The sequence below is a fragment of the Pelophylax lessonae genome (assembly GCF_965119305.1).
Source record: "Pelophylax lessonae genome assembly, chromosome: 2".
NCBI classification, from domain to species: domain Eukaryota; kingdom Metazoa; phylum Chordata; class Amphibia; order Anura; family Ranidae; genus Pelophylax; species Pelophylax lessonae.
The window spans coordinates 720,176,247-720,191,400 of NC_138769.1; the positions used below are offsets into that span (position 1 = coordinate 720,176,247).

Consider the following 15,154-nt stretch of genomic DNA (forward strand, 5'->3'; position numbering starts at 1 on the left):
GTGCATATGTATAGCACCGATTACTGCAGTAATGTCACTGGTAACCCCAAAAGTGTCAAAAATGTCAGTCAAGGGGCCGATCTGTCCACAGCAATGTCGCAGTACTGCAAAACAAATTGCAGATCGCCACCATTACGCGTTAAAAAAAAACACCAAAAATGACAAAAATCTTTCCCTTTGTTAGTAAACGCAATAACTTTTGCGCAAACCAATCAAAATACGCTTTTTGCAATTTTTTTTACCAAACATATGTAGCAGAAAACAAATTGGCCAAAAATGTTAAAAAATTTTGATTTTTACTTTTTTTGGGGGGAATTTCATATTAAAAAAATGTGAAAAATATTGATATTTTTGCAAAATTTACACTCTTTTTTTGTTTATAGCGCATGATCAAAAAATCGCACAGGTGATCAAATACCACCAAAAGAAAGCTCTGTTTGAGGGGAAAAAAGGGACATCAAATTTGTTTAGGTACAGCGTCGCACGACCGCGCAATTGTCCGTTAAATTCACGCAGTGCCGAATCGCAAAATAGGCCCTGGTCAGGAAGGGGGTAAAATCTTCCGAGGCTTAAGTGGTTAATATAGGCTTACCTATAGGTAAAAGTTTGTGATGTGGGTTTACAACCTCTTTAACAAGGATCTGCCAACCTTCTGTGAATCCCAGTCTTCTGGTTCACATCATATAATAAGGTTGAGTCAGATTCAGAGCTTCAGTTCCCTTGCTTGTCAGCAGACTCAGCAAGTGAACCGAAGGATCGATTCATGAGTCGATCATTTCCAATGAGTAGTTCGAAATGAACCGATTCACATAAAAGATCCGAACTTCCTATCACTACAATCTTGACTTTCTTGCTTCTGTTGTGGGTTTGGATTTGGCGAAGTCCACAGGGCGTGTTTTTTTTTATTATTCATGAACACGTCCAGGACCCAGCCTACTGAATGAGCATGCTCTTGGGAAAAAAAAAAAAAAGGCTGCAGTGACGTAGGGACTTTTTAAAGGTTCCTCCCACACGAGCGGGGCTTGAGAAGAACACAGGAACTACCAGGAGGTCAGTGTATACCATACTGCTGTTAATATTCATGATCAGGAATTGAACGGGGTTTCAGGGAATGTATGTATTCATGACAATAAACTTCATCTGTAAACTCCCTTCGTGGGCATGGAAGATTGTCCAACCTCTTGATACATTTTGGGGTTGATTTACTAAAACTGGAGAGTGTAAAATCTGGTGCAGCTCTGCATAGAAACCAATCAGCTTCCAAGATTTTTTATTTTTTTGTCAAAGCTTAGAGCCGGTTCACACTATTACGACTTGTCAGGCGACTTGGTCAGCCTGGCAAGTCGTGCACCGTCACGGTCCATTGAGTAGTACAGGACTCGTTCTAATAGGAGTGAGACAAGTCGAAAAAGGGTCCTGTACTACTTCGGGACGACCTGGAGCGACTTGCATAGACATTAATTTTATGAAGTCCGTGCAAGTCGCGGTGCACGCGACTTCACAGGTCGCCCCCGAAGTCGGAGCGACGTAGTGTGAACCGGCTCTTAATTGAACAAGCTGAAGTTAGAAGCTGATTGGCTACCATACACAGCTGCACCAGATTTTGCACTCCAGTTTTAGGAAATCAACACCCTTTGTGTCATGAATGGGGAATGGTCATGTATGCTTGGGATTGCTGGATGGCGGTGTACTCGGAGCACACCCGTGCATGCTACAGCTGACCTGGTGCAAGGAAGCACAGAGACAAAGATCATGGAAGGCATGGAATACAGGACTCACATGAATGTAAGAGTATAATGCAGTACCAGGGTTACAGGTAGGCAGTACACGGAATACTCGTAATAGTCGGTTCACACTGGGGCGACTCAAAGTTGCCCCAAATTTGAAGCCGCCCGTGCAGCATGACTTTATTGCGGCTTGCAAACGACTTCTCTAATAGAAGTCTATGCAAGCCGCTCTGAAGTCCCCCCAAGTAGTGCAGGAGCCTTTTTCTAAGTCGGAGCGACTTGAGTCGCTCCTATTAGAACGGTTCCATTGCACTGAAAGGAGCACGACTTCTGTCGTACGGGAAATTTCGTATGAAAATAACCTCTTCACTTTCGACATGAGACCAGCATGCAACAAAAAACGGACGACAGATCGTTCAATAATCTGATCGTGTGTATGGGGCTTTACCCTCAACTATGTAGTGCAGGGCCCTGCCTGATTGCATACAAATTTAAAGTGTTTAGATTTGACCTCATATTATATGGTTTTGGTAAATCTAAAGGAAAGAATCTAAAGACAATTGTATAGTATGTATGGTCCATAAGGAACCGCCTGGTCTTCCTCAGAGCTACAGATGGTGGGTAGCTGGGATCAAAGGAGAATAGGGAAGAATAGGGAGTGATATATGAAAGCACAGAAACACACAAAAAAACTAGAAGTGATTAGCAATGTAAAAGGGACAAGCAGGCAGAAGTACATGGGGACACCAAGCAGGAAACAACCCAGAAATATACTGGGAGACACTGAAGCAGATGGAAGACACAGATGATGTTAATAGCAGATAGGAATTCACAGGAGATCACAAAGGGTCTGAAAGGCTGAAAAGTGGCAAAGGCACACAAGGGAAATGGATGTACAAGGACACGGATACAGGTCGCAAGCAGGAACACACTGAGAGTCCCTAGGGACAGGCTGGGAACATTAGGTGTGCAGAGAAGAGATTACACTGGAAGACATGAGGGGGGTACAGAGATTACACTGGAAGTCACGGGGGGGGGCAGAGACTGCAATGGAAGACACGGGGGGTGCAGAGATTGCAATGGAAGACACTGGGGGGGTGCAGAGATTGCACTGGAAGACACTGGGGGGGGGGGTGCAGAGATTGCACTGGAAGACACTGGGGGGGTGCAGAGATTGCACTGGAAGACACTGGGGGGGGGGTGCAGAAATTGCACTGGAAGACACTGGGGGGGGGGTGCAGACATTGCACTGGAAGACACTGGGGGGGTGGTGGTGTGCAGAGATTTCACTGGAAGACACTGGGGAGTGCAGAGATTGCACTGGAAGACACTGGGGGGGTGCAGAGATTGCACTGGGGGGGGTGCAGAGATTGCCCTGGAAGACACTTGGGGGGGGTGCAGAGATTGCACTGGAAGACACTGGGGGGGTGCAGAGATTTCACTGGAAGACACTGGGGAGTGCAGAGATTGCGCTGGAAGACACTGGGGAGTGCAGAGATTGCGCTGGAAGACACTGGGGGGGAGGGGTGCAGAGATTGCACTGGGGGGGGTGCAGAGATTGCCCTGGAAGACACTGGGGGGGTGCAGAGATTACACTGGAAGTCATTGGGGGGGCAGAGATTGCACTGGAAGACAGGGGGTGAAGCGATGGCACTGGAAGACATTGGGGGGGGGCAGAGATTGCACTGGGGGGTGCAGCGATGGCACTGGAAGACAGGGGGTGAAGCGATGGCACTGGAAGACATTAGGGGGGGTGCAGAGATGGCACTGGAAGACATTGGGGGGGGGGTGCAGAGAAGGCACTGGAAGACACTTGGGGGGCTGCAGAGATTGCACTGGAAGACACTGGGGGGTGCAGAGATGGCACTGGAAGACACTGGGGGGTGCAGAGATGGCACTAGAAGACACTTGAAAACAAACCCTAGGAATAAGGGGGATGCAGTTACAAAAGTAAAAGTCAGTCACTACAAAGGCTGTAGCTGCTAAGTTTTAATAACAGGTACTCAGCAGCAGTCCAGGAGTCCAGCGTTGTTCATCATCCAGGCCGGTTCTTTGCCGGTCTGCAGGTCCCCAGCACCCTCATCTTCGCTTGTGGGAAGCCGACTGTGACTTCCTTCTGTTTCACAGCTGGTTCCCCACTGCGCATGTGAGACCTGGAAATGGGAGCAGGTACCTGTCAGAAATGCTCCCCAAAAAAACTGCAAAGATGGAGGGGGGGGGGGTTAGGAGGTTGAGATAAATGAAATGAGATGACCTAGCTGGGCTGGGCATTTAACTAATTACATTAACAGCAGGTAGTTAACCGTCTTGAACCCTAGTTCTGTGGGATAACAGCAGAACTCTGCAAGTTGAAGCTACACATGAGCAGCTTGTCTGCTGATCTTTGGGAATAGGGGAAACAAACTAACCAATACACAATTGCTTCCTTTTTCATATTCTTAGCTCAAAGGGTTTTATCCTCTTATGTTGTCAAATTGACAGAAAATGACTAAAATGTTGGCCCTGCTGATTGATAGGTAGCCGGTATATACAGGCCATGTTACTTCTCCATTGTTCAGGTTTCCTTTATCTAATGCTGTGCTCTGATCATTTTTTTTCCAAAGGATGTCTTCTCCCGCAATCTCCAAAATCTCTTGGGGCAGTATGAGTGTTGGTGGACAACATTATAAAGACTGCAAGGTCTGGCCAGGAGGAAGCAGGACCTGGGACTGGAGGGAGACTGGAACTGGTGTAGGTGTTTCTGCCCTAACCCCTATATGTTTGTTACCCTATAGTGCTGGTACCTTTGCCCCTTCCACTCCCTGCATTTGTCTCTCCACCCTGCACCACTCACATACAGAGATACATGTATTTTTAGCACACTTTGCATAAAACAGGTATTTTTGGTTCATATATGCTGCAATACATGTTCAAGGTGGCCTACTGCATCAAAGTAATCCCTCTCTGGCCAGTCCCTACTCTACTCTGCAAAATGTTAAATACTTACTTGCTTATAGCCTATTTCAGAGATTATAGTGCCAATATAGAGCAAATAAGACACAGTTTTAGAGGAGCTACAGATTCACCACACTAGTCCCACACTTCCTTCTACCAGGTGCCAGATTTAGGTTTCCAGATTTAACAAGTTAAACAAATTTATAGCCAAGATCAGATATCCTGTAGTTGTTACAGTGGATGCACCCGTGGCACCAAATTGGCTCTGAAGAACATGGTACACTACACAGCCATATTCAGACTGGCAAACAAGACTTCCAGCCAGAGACCAAAACCTTCCTTCCTATCCAAGTTTTTTTTTTTCCACATAAATGAAAACATTGTTTTTCTTTCCCTTTGCCTTGTCCCAAAACATGAAATGGAAATTGCCCTACATTTACATGCCCATACAGATGTGGTCAGGGCTGTTGGGATCAACTTGAAGGTCACAGCCTCTATTTGCAAGACTGAGCCCTTCTTTGTCTTGCCTGTGGCACTCACAGTGAGCATCCTGCTGCCCAGTCCACACTTGTTAGCTGTATCGAGCAATTCCTTTCCAGGGCATGCACCCTTAGGGACAGAGGTAATTATTTCCCTATCAGAGCCTTTTAGCCTGTTAGGCCCTGACTGTTCACATGTAGCAATTTGGGATTGTGGGCAGAATACAGTATACGGTGCTCTCAGCCATTGGACTGCCCACAGGGTGGTGCACTGTAATAGCCAATCTTACTGGGCAGGTGCAAAGGGCACCATCTTGTGGAAGGAAGCACTCACTGATTTTTTGTTAACCTGGCATACCAGACAAGAGAAGCTGCACTGTGCATTGTTCATACATACAGAACATAACTCACAACTTCCGAGCTGTGATGGACATGACAGGAACGAAGTGACTTGCGGCGTGCAGCAAAAAAGTGGGTGTGGCAAAACATAAGAGTGGAAGGGTCTAAGAGACATGGTTAAACAAAACCTGGGCTTCCTTGTACCTATAAAATACATTGAGGCCAGGGCCTCCATAATTGCTGTTGTGTTTGCCTGTTAGGCCCTGACTTTTCACATGGAGCAATTTGGGATCTTTACTGGGCAGATGCAAAGGGCACCAACTTGTGGAAGGAAGCAGCAAAGCACACACTGATTTTTTGTTAAAAGTCATACAGGACAAGAGAAGTGGTACTTTGCAGACACCGCAGAGTCCATACATACAGAAAAAGAGAAGATACTTAGAATGCGGTGCACCCGGGAGACACAACAGTATCACAACAGCAATGGAAGACTCAGCCCAGCCTTAGTTGATGTCATTAAGGCCCTGTTCACATGTAGTGATTTGCGATCACAAGCTGGCAGTATCCCCGTTCATTTTCAGTGACCCCAAAATGTGGTGTGGTTTTGCTGTGCTTGTTGAGTGATTTATCACACGAGGATCCAAAACCACCCCATGTTTTGGTGCCACTAAAAATGAATAGAACACAAACACACGTGCTGCGTTTTGCCAGCATTGCGGTGTGATTTGGAATTGCAGGCAGAATCACGGGGATACTGCCAGCCTGTGATCGCAAATCACTACATGTGAACAGGGCCTTAATGACATCAACTAAGGCTGGGCTGAGTCTTCCATTGCTGTTGTGATACTGTTGTGTCTCCCGGGTGCACCGCATTCTAAGTATCTTCTCTTTTTCTGTATGTATGGACTCTGCGGTGTCTGCAAAGTACCACTTCTCTTGTCCTGTATGACTTTTAACAAAAAATCAGTGTGTGCTTTGCTGCTTCCTTCCACAAGTTGGTGCCCTTTGCATCTGCCCAGTAAAGATCCCAAATTGCTCCATGTGAAAAGTCAGGGCCTAACAGGCAAACACAACAGCAATTATGGAGGCCCTGGCCTCAATGTATTTTATAGGTATAAGGAAGCCCAGGTTTTGTTTAACCATGTCTCTTAGACCCTTCCACTCTTATGTTTTGCCACACCCACTTTATTGCTGCGCGCCGCAAGTCACTTCGTTCCTGTCATGTCCCTCACTTGTCGGAAGTTGTGAGGTATGTTCTGTATGTATGAACAATGCACAGTGCCGCTTCTCTTGTCTGGTATGCCAGGTTAACAAAAAATCAGTGAGTGCTTCCTTCCACAAGATGGTGCCCTTTGCACCTGCCCAGTAAGATTGCCTATTACAGTGCACCACCCTGTGGGCAGTCCAATGGCTGAGGGGGCACTGTATACTGTGTTCTGGTGAGGGGGGAACACAATAGCAAAGCTGGGGAGATCGCTGTATTAACACAGTGACTTTTAGTACAGTGATCTGTCAGTTTTTTCCTTCAGCCAGTACCGAAGCTTTAGGCTGGACAATAGTCAACCAAACTGGGCAATGTTCATAAGAACTGGAAGAAGGCAAAACTGAAATCGGGCTCAATTTTCAAGAGGATCTGAGAAAATAGAATTAAGAATGTGATTGCTTACTATGAGCAACACATTGTTTTTTCCTTTTTCCTGCTTTTTTAATTTGGCACAATTTTTTTTTTTTTAAAGACTTTCACTTTCAATACCGTGCTGAACCCCCCCAGAACAAAAATGTATCTGCGGCCCTGCCTTGTGAGGTCCTATAGAGCCACCCTTACCTGTGCACTTCTGGGAGAGCGATGCTGCCTGTGCTGACATTCACAGGTAGCAACAGAGGGCAAGATGGGTCATGCATGCACGGTGGTGCCTGAAAAAAATGGGACATGTAGCCCTAAGAAGGGGATTCAAAGGATGTTCCTGTGCTTGTATTGCACTCTGACCGGACTTGGGGAAGCTGCTCAGACCAAACCAGAGGCTGTGCTACTAAGCACATCAGATTGTAAGTCTTTCTGCACTTTTTAACCGGTTGCCGACCGCTGCAAGTACATATACTGCGGTGGTCGGCCCCGGCCAGGCAAAGTGACGTACCGGTATGTCACTAGCCTGTCACTCGCTTGTGAGCCAATAGCGGGTGAGCGCCCGCCCCGACTCGTTCCCTAGCAAGTCAGTGCGTGTGACCGGCGGACCCGATGTCCGCCGGTCACTCGCGATCGTTCACCGGGAAGGGAGTAAGGCAGGCGGCTAATGTAAACAAGCCACCTGTCATTCTCCCCTGTGTAAAAATGGAGATCAGACGGTTCTACTATGTAGGACAGTTGATCACTGTTCCTACACCAGTAGCCATGTCCAATCACAGCTAGAAACACGCCCCTAGGACACACTTAACCCCTCCCTCTCCAATACAGTTAACCCCTTCCCTGCCAGTGTCATTTTTGCAGTAACAGTGCATATATATAGCACTGATTACTGCAGTAATGTCACTGGTACCCCCAAAAGTGTCAAAAATGTCAGTCAAGGATCCGATCTGTCTGCCGCAATGTCGCAGTCCCACAAAAAAAATCGCAGATCACCGCCATTACTCGTTAAAAAAAAAACACCAAAAATGACAAAAATCTTTCCCTTTGTTAGTAAATGCGATAACTTTTGCGCAAACCAATCAAAATACGCTTTTTTTTTTTTCCAAACATATGTAGCATAAAACTGGCCGAAAATGTTAAAAAATTTTGATTTTTACATTTTTTTTTTTGTGCATTTCATATAAAAAAATTTGAAAAATATTGTTATTTTTGCAAAATTTATGCTCTTTTTTTGATTATAGCGCATGATCAAAAAATCGCACGGGTGATCAAATACCACCAAAAGAAAGGACGTCAATTCGTTTAGGTACAGCGTCGCACGACCGCGCAATTGTCCGTTAAAGTCACGCAGTAAAAAATCGCAAAAAACCCCCTGGTCAGGAAGGGGGTAAAATCTTCCGGGGCTTAAGTGGTTAAAGTCCTCTGCTCAGCTGGTCCATACAGTACATTCAGATGGAAAAAGGTAATGCTTCTTTAATACATCAATAGAAAGTGGTACTTGAGTTTGGCCTCTTGCACTCCTTGCAATGCAGAACTCAGACTGAGAGAGGGAGAAGCAGGGCAAGAAGCCAATCATTTAATGTGCTATCAAGAAGCATGCTGATAGGAGAAAGCAGAGTGACAGAGAGGTGAGCTCATCACTGTGCAACATGGGCCCAGGATGACCTGGGCTTAGAGAAGTGGGTTGGATGATGTTGGACATCCGACGAAGGATATCCAGTGGCTGAAAATAAATACCTTGGGATATAGCTCTGGTTAGAAAGTGATTTTTTACAGCAAAAGTTTTTTTCATTTATGGGTTATTCATTTTCATCTTGTTATTTTTTGTTGCAGTTCTGCTTTGAGGCACATTGACAACTTTTTATCAATTTAAAATGAGGAACTAATGTCTCGATCTCCAACAGCACCATCCGGGTGTCCAGCCGGCAGACGTAGAAGAAGTTGTGAAGAAGGGGGTGAAGACGATGGTGATTGGCCGTGGAATGAGCGAGGCGCTGCAGGTGGGTCAGCAGTGAAATCATTGTTCTACAGTACATTCTTATGAAGGCTGGTTCCTGCACGTGCATGATAAAGTAGTGGGGCTCCACCCTCCTGCCGAGTGCCCTAGAGCAAATGGATTGCTGTAGGGGTACCTGAGCAGGCTTGCTCCAGAGTCGCTGCTCTGCGTGTCCATTTAGACACAGAGCCTATGGCTCTGCCCCGCCCCCTCTTCTCACGTGCTCCCACTGCTTTCTCAGCCAATGAGGAGGGAGAGTCCCCAGGGAGCTGAGGTTCTCATGTACATTGTTGAATCGGGAGGGGACTTAGGTAAGTATTGGAGGGTGGCGCTGCACACAGGTTTTTTTTACCTTCATGCATAAAGGTAAATAACCTTGAGCCTTTATAACCACTTTAACTCTACAGCACTTCTGCAAGATTTCCCAGTTAAGGTATAGACAGACTCCCGTAGACAACATCCTGCCTTCTGCTCCACCATTGCCAGGAGGGTTAGATAACTAACCTGCAGGGCTTACTCCCTTAGGCCCTGTTCACACCTGAGCATTTTTCAGCTTGTAAAACGAAAACGCTCACCTCTGAAGCCTCAAAACGCCCAGCAAGCAAAATCCCATTCATTTCAATGGCCCCTGTTAACATATGAACGGTTTGCCGCCTAAAGCAAAATGCCAGAAGTTCCAAAACCTACATGAGCTTTTTTTTTTTGGCAGATTAAAAGCGTTTTTGTTAGATGTCAATGCCTGCCTCCAAACACCTAGAAAAAAAACAATATCAAAAGTAAAGCTGCGCTAATGGTGATGTATGTTAATGCAACATATACATATAATGTGATATAAGTGACAATATACAGTCAAACAAAGAAAGATGTATAAATATGCAATCAAGCACCAGAGAATCACCACCTTAATTCCGGTGATTGGATAAGGTAACCAAACAAATAAAAACCATAAAGGTAAATATAAAAGAATAGATAGCCCAAAACAGTGTGTGTTGATGTGCAAGGAAACAGAAATCCTCCACCACAGTTAGGTAATTCTTCCTCCACGGTGTCAAAAGTGCAAAAGTCACACTAATGCGCTTACCAGAAGGAATATGTAATCAGGCCCTTCAGAATAGACCATGGGGGTTAAGAACCCAATCCGCTCCAATGGATCCCTCTCGAATCTCCACTGCAAGCCAAGCCAGATGGTATACAGAAGCAGTACGGGCAATCAACTCTCCCGCAATTCACCATAAAAAGATAAGGGCCACCATAGTGAAGTTTGTAGCAAAAATATTTATTTAAACAAAGTATAAAACTCACATGTATAAGAGAAAAACAGCGCTGTATACGGCAGAATCCACAGGACGCAGCCGCCCGACTTCCGGGTATCATGTGGTGACGTCAGCACGCCTTCCCTGGAAAAAAACGCCTAAAAACGATATGCTCAGGTGTGAAGGGAGCCTTAGGAACAGAGTTCCTCCTTTTCTATCAGAGCTTATTTCACCAGATCTATTGGTGTCTCTTGGGCTTTCCAGAATTAAGCAGCTTTATCTCAGATTTGCAAGGCCACCACCTGGTCCTCTGTTCACATGCTCCCTAGGTTCTACTAGGTGGATGTTCAGGCCTCAGCCAATGCGAGCTTTAGCTGCAAGTTACTTCAAGCTGTCATTTGAGTTCTTACCCTTGTGTTTGGCTTCTTATCCTTTGGGTTCTTACCCTTTGGGACTGTTGTCAGTTCTGTTTGCTATGTTTCCCACTCCTTACTTGGGTATGTCTGATTGTATAGTAGAGGGCACAAGGCAGTAGTCCTAAACAATCAAGATAAAAAGAAATTTGAATTACCTATAAGCTCCTTTTCTTGGAGTACAGGACATAGGGCTTTAGTCACACACCAGGGGACATACCCAAGCAATTATACGAGGAGTGGGAAAAAACAGCAAACAACTGCCAACTGCGGTTATGAGTGGGCACTAGGGACACTAAATTATTTGCCAGTGTTTAGTCATCCGAAGGTAGCCTGCATTTAACCCATGGTCCATGACTACAGTCCTGTACTGTACTGCAAGATGAGGAATTTACAGGTGGGACAAAAGTCCCTTGTAAATGAGATCTTTAGGTGCAAGGTACCAATAACCAACCTATACATATACAGTGCCTTGTGAAAGTATTTGGCCCCCTTGAACTTTTCGACCTTTTGCCACATTTCAGGCTTCAAACGTAAAGATATAAAACTGTAATTTTTTGTGAAGAATCAACAAGTGGGACACAATCATGAAGTGGAACGAAATTTATTGGATATTTCAAACTTTTTTAACAAATAAAAAACTGAAAAATTGGGCGTGCAAAATTATTCAGCCCCCTTAAGTTAATACTTTGTAGCGCCACTTTTTGCTGCGATTACAGCTGTAAGTCGCTTGGGGTATGTCTCTATCAGTTTTGCACATTGAGAGACTGAAATTTTTGCCCATCCCTCCTTGCAAAACAGCTCGAGCTCAGTGAGGTTGGATGGAGAGCGTTTGTGAACAGCAGTTTTCAGTTCTTTCCACAGATTCTCGATTGGATTCAGGTCTGGACTTTGACTTGGCCATTCTAACACCTGGATGTTTATTTGTGAACCATTCCATTGTAGATTTTGCTTTATGTTTTGGATCATTGTCTTGTTGGAAGACAAATCTCCATCCCAATCTCAGGTCTTTTGCAGACTCCCTTCGATTTTCTTCCAGAATGATCCTGTATTTGGCTCCATCCATCTTCCCATCAATTTTAACCATCTTCCCTGTCCCTGCTGAAGAAAAGCAGGCCCAAACCATGATGCTGCCACCACCATGTTTGACAGTGGGGATGGTGTGTTCAGGGTGATGAGCTGTGTTGCTTTTACGCCAAACATAACGTTTTGCATTGTTGACAAAAAGTTTGATTTTGGTTTCATCTTACCAGAGCACCTTCTTCCACATGTTGTGTCTCCCAGGTGGCTTGTGGCAAACTTTAAACGACACTTTTTATGGATATCTTTAAGAAATGGCTTTCTTCTTGCCACTCTTCCATAAAGGCCAGATTTGTGCAGTATACGACTGATTGTTGTCCTATGGACAGAGTCTCCCACCTCAGCTGTAGATCTCTGCAGTTCATCCAGAGTGATCATGGGCCTCTTGGCTGCATCTCTGATCAGTCTTCTCCTTGTATGAGCTGAAAGTTTAGAGGGACGGCCAGGTCTTCGTAGATTTGCAGTGGTCTAATACTCCTTCCATGTCAATATTATCGCTTGCAATGTGTTCCTTGGGATGTTTAAAGCTTGGGAAATCTTTTTGTATCCAAATCCGGCTTTAAACTTCTCCACAACAGTATCTCTGACCTGCCTGGTGTGTTCCTTGTTCTTCATGATGCTCTCTGCGCTTTAAACAGACCGCTGAGACTATCACAGTGCAGGTGCATTTATACGGAGACTTGATTACACACAGGTGGATTCTATTTATCATCATTAGTCATTTAGGTCAACATTGGATCATTCAGAGATCCTCACTGAACTTCTGGAGAGAGTTTGCTGCACTGAAAGTAAAGGGGCTGAATAATTTTGCACGCCCAATTTTTCAGTTTTTTATTTGTTTAAAAAGCTTGAAATATCCAATAAATTTCTTTCCACTTCATGATTGTGTCCCACTTGTTGTTGATTCTTCACAAAAAATTACAGTTTTATATTTGAAGCCTGAAATGTGGCAAAAGGTCGAAAAGTTCAAGGGGGCCGAATACTTTCACAAGGCACTGTAATTAATTACCAATTATTTCTTCTAGGTCCCAGCCTCTACGCTAGAGTACATCAAATCTCAGGGCATCGATGTGCTGGTCTTCCAAACTGAGAAAGCGGTGAAGGAGTACAACAGTTTGGTGTCACAAGGAGTCCGAGTTGGAGGGGTGTTCCACTCCACCTGCTGAGCTGCCAGCCCTGACTGGGGCTCTGTCTGGTGTACATGGATGGATATTAATGACTGAAGGAAGGACGGACAGCTGCCCAGTGCCTAAAGATAATTTTGTCTCTCTCCAGTTACAACTGGAACCCTGCCCTGTGTGTTTTATGACGAAGACCTGCTAACTGTATCTCTTCCCCTGCTGCTTAGAATTCTAGTGTATACTGGTGTTAATATTGCATTTACATTAACTTTCAGCATTAAAAGCAACTCTAAAACTGATCCTATGTACACAACCCCCTACAATGGTGTTTTTCCCCAGAAGCTTCAACTTTATAAAACAATACCACCCCAGAAATAAGCTAAAATAGGATATTTTTAATAGAACAGTATTTTCAAACAGAGCTGGTCCATAATATGATTTTTTCATGAAATACCATTGCCATTTCTTGTAGTTTAACTAATCTACTCTAGGCCCCAACTTCTGAGACAATCTGGTGTTCGGCACTATCTTCTCATCCACAGATTACATATCTTGCCTTTTGGATCTCTGAACATCTACTCTATTAGCTGCATATATTACAAGGGTGCATGTTCCTCCAATGATAAGTGAGCTTCCAATCAAAACACAAGAAAGTTTCTGATGCCACAGGGGGTGGAGATGCACCAAATTACGCCAAACGGGAAGAGAGTTCAAAAATAACATGGTGTTTTGCTACCTTTTTATAAGGAGATGCATGGGGGTAGCCAATATTTTCCTTCTTATTGATACACTAATTTTGCCCCTATTTTGGATTGATCTTTGCAATTTTTATAAATAATTGTAATGCTTAATTGTGAGTTTTTTTTGTTTTTTTTTTTCTGAGATTCTGAGAAAAAAATATATAAAGATTCTTCTGCAACATTGTCCTACAATAAATGAGTTTACAGGACTAACAAGAAGTTCTCAGGTTGGACTCCTCAAAATGTATTCTAAAATACAGAAAAATGACCTATAATATATTATGTTGTTGCTTATTAATGCATTATACATATTAATAAATATGATGTGCATATTACAAACAAATTAATAAAATCTAGATTTTTTTTTCGGTGCCATAATTCTCAGAAACAAAATACTTCCATTTTATTGTGTACAAAAGAATTAAAATTGAATAAAACCAAATAGCTACAGTAGATATAAAGCATGTTCACACTCTTCCCTAGACCCCATGTATCAAACACAAGGCCCGCGGGCTGAATATGGCCCTCCTGGCCATTTTATATGGCCCTCGCACCTCTCCTAGAGCTGCAGTAGAGCTCCAGCCCTCCTTTGAGACTCTTCCATACCCTGCACCTTCTGTTTCCTGGCTCTGCCCCCAGCAGCAACACAAGGTAAGGGGGTGAACTTTGATGGGGGGGGGGGGACGACACTTCGACATCTGATGTAAGGGGGTTGGGATACTCTTAATTTTCAAACAGGTGCCATGGAATGTCTCATAAAAATACATATATATGTAAAATAGCACAAGAGAGAGAGACTCCCGTAGAAAACCAAAAAAAACCTTGGCACACCTAAAAAAAAAAAAAAAAACAAAGCAAAAACTAACTTCCAGTGACACTAATACAGGGATAATAATATACACCGTCCCTGTACTAATGACACTGGATGGGACTCCACAATTCCCATGAGGCATTGCAAGGCTGACAGTTACAAGTATGACTCCGCAAGGCAGAGGCATGATGGAACTTGTATTTCCGCAACAGCTGGAGGGCTGCCAATTTGACACCCCAGTGAGTGTGCTGCTTTTACTAATAGATCTCTAACGCCTCGTACACACGCAACGATTATCGGCCGACCGATCGGCCGACTTTTGTCCAGTGTTGTTGTGTTGGTTGAAACGTGCTCTAGACTGCACACAAATTTTCTTGGCCAACAAAAACCAACTTCAGAAGTGATGTCATGTTCTGGTTTACTTTCCGTGTGTTTTTTCTTCTCTGAGCATGCCCAGTCTTGCTCATTAGATTTTTGTCTGTCGAAATCTGTACTGACTGACGAAAAATCGGCCGTTGTGGTGACGGCCAACAAAAATTTTATAGCCTGCACACCAGATTTTATTCGGCCGAAAAGTCTCAGTCGGTTGTCGGAAGCATCATACTAACAAGCCAAAAATCGGCCGATCGGGCGTTGG

At 44.4% G+C, this 15,154-nt stretch overlaps 1 protein-coding gene across 1 annotated transcript; it reads left to right on the forward strand.

The window, feature by feature from the left end:
* Positions 1 to 955: 955 nt before the first annotated feature.
* On the forward strand, positions 956 to 13,280 carry AAMDC (adipogenesis associated Mth938 domain containing). Its single transcript, XM_082246560.1, has 4 exons — positions 956 to 1,050; positions 4,331 to 4,457; positions 9,008 to 9,103; positions 12,871 to 13,280. The coding sequence occupies exons 2-4, from the start codon at positions 4,332 to 4,334 to the stop codon at positions 13,009 to 13,011; spliced, it is 363 nt and encodes a 120-aa protein (XP_082102686.1). The 5' UTR covers positions 956 to 1,050; position 4,331; the 3' UTR covers positions 13,012 to 13,280.
* The last annotated feature ends 1,874 nt before the right edge of the window (positions 13,281 to 15,154 follow it).

Bases quoted from the DNA above. Each gene is read 5' to 3' on its own strand.
- AAMDC (XM_082246560.1), top strand. From the start codon at position 4,332: ATGTCTTCTCCCGCAATCTCCAAAATCTCTTGGGGCAGTATGAGTGTT. The intron at 4,458-9,007 runs GTAGGTGTTTCT...GATCTCCAACAG, and splicing joins GGAGGGAGACTGGAACTGGT to CACCATCCGGGTGTCCAGCC. The intron at 9,104-12,870 runs GTGGGTCAGCAG...TATTTCTTCTAG, and splicing joins GAATGAGCGAGGCGCTGCAG to GTCCCAGCCTCTACGCTAGA.